This window comes from Adiantum capillus-veneris, chromosome 21 (assembly GCF_014529385.1).
Source record: "Adiantum capillus-veneris isolate H3 chromosome 21, ASM1452938v2, whole genome shotgun sequence".
In the NCBI taxonomy this organism is placed as follows: domain Eukaryota; kingdom Viridiplantae; phylum Streptophyta; class Polypodiopsida; order Polypodiales; family Pteridaceae; genus Adiantum; species Adiantum capillus-veneris.
Genome location: NC_140951.1, coordinates 17,643,747 through 17,649,746, shown reverse-complemented (window position 1 = coordinate 17,649,746; position 6,000 = coordinate 17,643,747). Strand labels below are relative to the sequence as shown.

The window sequence follows — 6,000 nt, the reverse complement described above, 5'->3', positions numbered from 1 at the left end:
AATATTGGCCGCAAACAACGTTTGATGGATCGATAAAACTCCCCAAAGCACCATGGATTTTCACAGGAGCGCAAGAACGCAAAGTAAAAGAGACCATTCGATCTTTGCGGACCCCCACTGGCGCAATGCACTCGCTCCGAACGTGTTTTACTAAAGAAGGAAAGCTTACCGGTTTGAAGTCACACGATTGGCATAAAATGTGTCAAGTACGTTCATAGTGGACTTTAATATCATTGCATAAAATGTGGACTTTAAAATCATTGCTGCACATACTTTACAGTTTATTTTACCGGTTGCCATTGAGGGATGTTTGTCTCTCGACATCCGTAACACAATCTACAAACTTGCAAAGCTGGTGCAATGGATCTCACAAAAGGAGATCAACGTAGACTCCATACCATTCGTCAAACTAAATGCTGCGGAGCTTGTGTGCATGTTTGAGAAACATTTTCCTACTACAATGCTAACCATTCAGGTGCATCTTCTTGTTCACATAGTTGATGAGGTGGAAATAGCTGGCACAGTTCATTCCAGATGGATGTTCTCCTTAGAACGTTTCATGAAAACGCTTAAGGGATATGTGCGTCAAAAGGCACGTCCGGAGGGTAGCATGGCAAAAGGTTGGTTGGTATCAGAGTCCCTAGTGTACATTGGAGAGTGGCTAGACGGATTTGATAAATCCCGGGACACGCTATGGCGAACCATAGATGATGAGCGCATAGCTGGGATTGTCATGTGCAATCTCGGTGTTGAGAAGAAGATGACGGAAGATCTAGAGGCTAAAATCAACCGATTTTGCATGCTTCACAATCCAGTGATGCAAAAGTGGATTTCACAATATGAGGATGCAAAGCAAGAGCGACAAAGGGCACGAATCGAGTGGAGACGGGGAAGACGACCACCGATGCACTATCCAGCGGTTCTGGAGAGCCTACCAACCTTCATGAGCTTAAGATGGTTGCACAACCAATTGAAAAGCCCACAACAATGCAGTGACGAAGTGACTGAGGAAGAGTGGGAGTACTCTCGGGGTTGCGCGACCAAGGTAAGTTTGCAATGTACGATTAGCTAGTGACTTTATTTCTACGTCATTGTCTACTCTATTCATTCAATATTAAGTTTAAATATTCGTGTGTTTAATGCAGGTATGGATGATGAGGAGTTTCTTTTTTCTTTGTCACCGCAGCAGAGACAGTGGTACATGGAGCGTCATCGCTCTGGCGCATCATCGCGCGTTCCTACTCCATCCGCATCTCCCTCTCTTTCGGAGCATTCGGCGCGCTCCGAAGCTTCGGCGTCGACGAGACGAGCTTCACACTCGTCTAGACACCGGCGCTCTAGTGGTGGCGGTGGCGGTTGTTGTGGGGATTCCGCCATCGATGCCTCCACACCGCCTCGTGTTCGACGAAGCTCTTTACCCTCCCCTTCTTTGCCCGCCCCCACACCAGCCACAGCATCGCCATCTACCCCAGGTTTTGCACGGCTGACTGTTCCTAGAAGCTACACACCTCTACCTACTCCGCTAGGAGCCACCCCTCTCGACACTCCTCGCTTCAGGGCCCAGACGCCGGTGGAGGCACCTGACGTCCGTACCCCCATCGACACGCCGCTAGAGACCCCTGCCGGGACACCCAGGTTCACGCGTCACCGGCCAGAGGGCTTGTCTTGCTCCATCGACTTCAGCGGCAGCATCATCATGGATGATGACGGCAAGAAGGTGATCTCGCGCATGCGTGGTCTTTGCTCTCAGCTGTTTAGACACTACATACTAAACAAATGGAGTGAAGTACCAAGTGATTTAAAAAACAGAGTCATCAGCATACTTCATGATGAGTTTCCCGTTCCAACACGGGATCAGCGCTTCAATGAAGACCTGATGAAGATTCGAATGCGCGAATACTGCAAACACAAGCGTTTCGAAGTGCAAAAAGCAATCAAGAATGGGTGGAACAGGCCAGATTGGCTGGCCAAAGAAGATTGGAAGAATGCGAAGAAAGCAGCGCGCGAGAATCCCGACAAGTGGAAGCAACAAAAGGATGCAGCCAGAGCGCGAGTAGAGGCAGGGAGCTCGCACCACTTGGGGAGCGGTGGATGGGCATCATTTGAGGCCGATTTTGTAAGTGTTTTCACATTGCTCTTTATGTTCGATAGTTTAGGGTTTATGAGTTTTTTAATTCTAACATAATGAAATCTTTGTATGTTTTGACAGTGGTCGATGACAGGACGTGATCCCACACCGTACGAGCGCGAGTACGCAGGCAGGAAGGGCTTAAACGCCCTGATGGACATTCTCAGTTCTCGCGGCGGCATGGTTAGTATTAGGGTTTACTCTTTTTTATTTTTTGTATTGTTTTATAAATGTCGTTATATGTTTATACTTACTGAAAGCTGTCTTATTGTCTTTTTTTGCAGAATCCGACAGATACGTCGCTTGGACGCGATGAGACGTCTGACTAAACGACGTCAGTTTAGCCGTAGCTAGATAGCATTAGTTTAGGGTTTCTCATAGCTTACGTCTTTTTGAACCATGTATATTATTACATTTGTCACCGCAATTCCTTTTGCCAATCAATTCTTTATGCCTATGATGTTGTACAATTGTCATTATTACATTTGCCAATCAATTCATTTTGCCTATGATGTGTACAATTGTCAATTTTGCAAACAATGCGTCTTGTGGGTGACTATTTTGGGTCTATTATCTACCCTTGCACTTTTTTTAAAAAGTGAATCAAGTACAATATGGTTGATGGGTGGCAGGGCATTCAATGCCCTGCCACCAAAAAAAAATTCTCTCGGGCGTCGCTATAACCGTCGCTATTTATGGCTCTGTAGCGTCGCTATGAGCGTCGCTATAGTCTTCAGTGTAAACGTCGCTATAATCGTCGCTATCAGCGTCTCTATATAGCGACGCATATAGCGACGTTTATAGCGACGCATATAGCGACGCTCTCGTAGCGACGGTTTTAGCGACGCCGGGGGTTATAAAAACCCAGTGTATTTTCGTCGCTAACAGCGTCACAAGAGCACACAACCTCTTGTAGTGATGCTAAGATGAAGAGGGCATAGGTATGTATCTCTCCACTCTTAGGTAGACAAACGTATCCCTCATATTTCTATGTAGTAAGAATGATGATGTGATTTAATCCCTGATGACGTGTGTGGAACTTACAACACAAACATCAGCGGGCAACTTAACAATCTCAAATGCAAGCCAAATATCGCATGTATCTACATCCAAGACAACACCAAGTCATCTAGTGATGATGAATAATGACGTCTCTTTGGAGTTCAAAGCACAAGAGTAAACAGTGTGTCACATAGAGATGAATTGGGCATAAACTATGCATCTCTCCACTCTCTGTTTGACGAGCAGAACTCTTGCATTTCTACGCGATACAAACAATGATTTGAGCTAATATAAAATTGAAAAACTTATAGGTCACTCTAAAGTGAGAGGTGTAGCATCATTCCTCGGGGGGTTCATTGTTCAGTACCCCCCTATATAATGTGCATTTGGGGGATATTATAAAAACCCCTCTTTTAACATGTCTCGAATGAATAAAATGACCCCTTATTTTAGAAAATTTTTTCAAAATTGAATATAAAAACCCCTTATTTTAATGTATCTCTGTTAAATTGCCTAAAACTTTTACATTTTAAAACCTCTCCTTTCGAACTCACGTTATACATTAACATGATTACATAGTGCACCCCCGAGCATCATGCCTACTGCACTCCACAAGTCGACCACTAAATTCTAACTCAGTCTTGTGGTGAGAGGTAGACTAATGCACCACACAAGTGACAATCTAAGTATGTCCTAAAACCCTTCTCTGCAGTGAGCCAAGTGGCTACACAGCACAAGAAAAGTAGCTAGTTTCTACTCACTTCTGGAGTGAGGCAGATGGCTACACACCACGAAGTGGCCTATAAGCTACAAGCATACTCTGTGGTGAGATAAAAACAGTTGCACCACACAAGTCTGGCACAGCACACAAAAACAAGTTAGAATAAATGGTAACAACTTTCAAAATTATACCTCAAGCTCTAGCTGTCTATTGTTCTTTCTCCTGATGTCACTGTTTTCGATCGAAACCGGCGACGGTTCTTATATAAATATTTTTTCTTTTTTCGATCGAAAGACCTTTCAATCAAAAAGAAATAAAATGGCTATTCAATGACTATTCAAAATTTTGGTGTATAATGACGATTCATACGTATATTTTTTTCGGTACGAGCTATAAATGCAACGTAGTTCGAGTGCAAGTGGTTTGCAAATGTGTTTAGACAACATGAGAATGGCCTCTACATGGTGGACTCTAGTGTGCATCACATAGGGAGGTATGACAATTTAGTTTTGCCACACAATTGTGAGCAGGTGAGTGACTACCTTTTTGGCCTGCCCAAAGGGCTAACGCCATAGTGATGGGTTCCCTTTTTTCTTAGTGAAAAATCTCATGTAATTTAAAAATTAAAATAAAGGATGAAAATGTTTGATTGGTTAGTGATGTAGTGGGCACACTCATGAAAAGGTTACTAGTGGCAGTGAGTGGGTGACAAAAGATATCGAGATAACATATTTTCCAAGATTATATAATTGAATGTGCTCGGAATTAGAGTCTGGCCCCTCTTTTCTTGTGTCGAGACTCAAGCGAATGATGGAGGGGGGTAGCAATTAGTCCCAAGGAGGGGGCACAGAGTGTTTCCCACTAGAGAGGAAAAACAATCTTTAATCTCGTGTTGAGGTGCACGGTGCTCTCTCTCGCGTTGAGTAGTTTGCACCATTGCATGAGGTGCTTCTTGTGCCTATTGTCGGCATGCAACCGGGGGACGGGTGCAAAGCACGAGCAGGAGAAGATTAGCAGCAAATGGAGCTGTGCATGCAGCTCTTCCACCACGCCAACGTGGAGGCTTCGCACGGGGCTGTATGACCCCTCACCACTGCAATGCACTCATGATTTGGGTGCTCATAGCCGGAGCTACGTCTACAGCTGCTATATTGTTGTTGTTTTTGTTTGCTCCACACTCGGATTGTCCTGTCGGCCAAGCCGCTGACAAGGAGCGCAGACGTGTCAATTCCTTTACCTGATTACAGGAAGGCTAAGCACAGCACTGCCCGGGTATGACCTTGCAATTTCTCTTGCAACCTGGAAAGCTGGGCAACAAGCGCCGCTTTGTGCGGCCAGCTTGGCGAGCTCCTCCTCCATACGAACACCTGCCGATTCGAACCAGCTGAGTACAGCAAGCTCCCGTCACCGCTCTCCACCATCGTGTTGATAGCAGCGCCTTGTTCCCGCTGTAGTGCCACCACCATGGAGTGCTTGTATTTTCGACGTTCTCCCTTGGTGGATGTGGGCCAGGGGCACCATACTTTGATGGATTTGTCAGCAGAGCCGGTGTAGAGCAAGCCATCCGAGGGTCCCACCAGCATGGCGTTGATGGAGTCCATGTGGGCTGTGAAGGATTTCTGGCATTGCATGGTGTACAGGCTCCAGACCTTGAAAGTGCGGTCCCAGGAGGCGGAGTAAAGGAGGGTGCGGTTGGCAGAGAAAGCGAGGGCGCTTATGGTACCGGTGTGCTGCATCCAGGCGCGCTTATCGTGACGCCGCGTTTGCACGTAGCTGTGTTGCAGGAGCACTAGGCAATGTGGTGGTAAATGGTTTGCGAGGAGGTCACAGAGCAGGAAAGATCCATAGCTGAAGGCGTATTATAATGACTGTTAAGTTTATTAGCAAGACAGAATCCGAATTACTTGCTATCGCAGACTCACGTCTATACTGTTGTGCAGGTGCTGACCTTGATCTTACACTCTGCGAGCATACGTTTGTGAACTTACCACCAACTCTCTCTCTCTCTCTCTCTCTCTCTCTCTCTCCCCGTGCTTCTCTCAAGCTACGTTTGTGAACCAAGTTAGGTTTTGGATCCCTTTGGATTTGCATGGAGTTTTGGAACCCCTCTCAAAGACCTGCACCCTGAAGAGGAGCAAGTGGCTTCTGC

At 45.9% G+C, this 6,000-nt stretch overlaps 1 protein-coding gene across 1 annotated transcript; it reads right to left on the bottom strand.

The window, feature by feature from the left end:
* Positions 1-5,092: 5,092 nt before the first annotated feature.
* On the bottom strand, positions 5,093-5,892 carry LOC147430610 (uncharacterized). Its single transcript, XM_086494472.1, has one exon. It carries the CDS (start codon positions 5,585-5,587, stop codon positions 5,093-5,095), a length of 495 nt encoding a protein of 164 aa, XP_086350598.1. The 5' UTR covers positions 5,588-5,892.
* Positions 5,893-6,000: the final 108 nt, after the last annotated feature.

Bases quoted from the DNA above. Each gene is read 5' to 3' on its own strand.
- LOC147430610 (XM_086494472.1), bottom strand. From the start codon at position 5,587: ATGCAGCACACCGGTACCATAAGCGCCCTCGCTTTCTCTGCCAACCGC.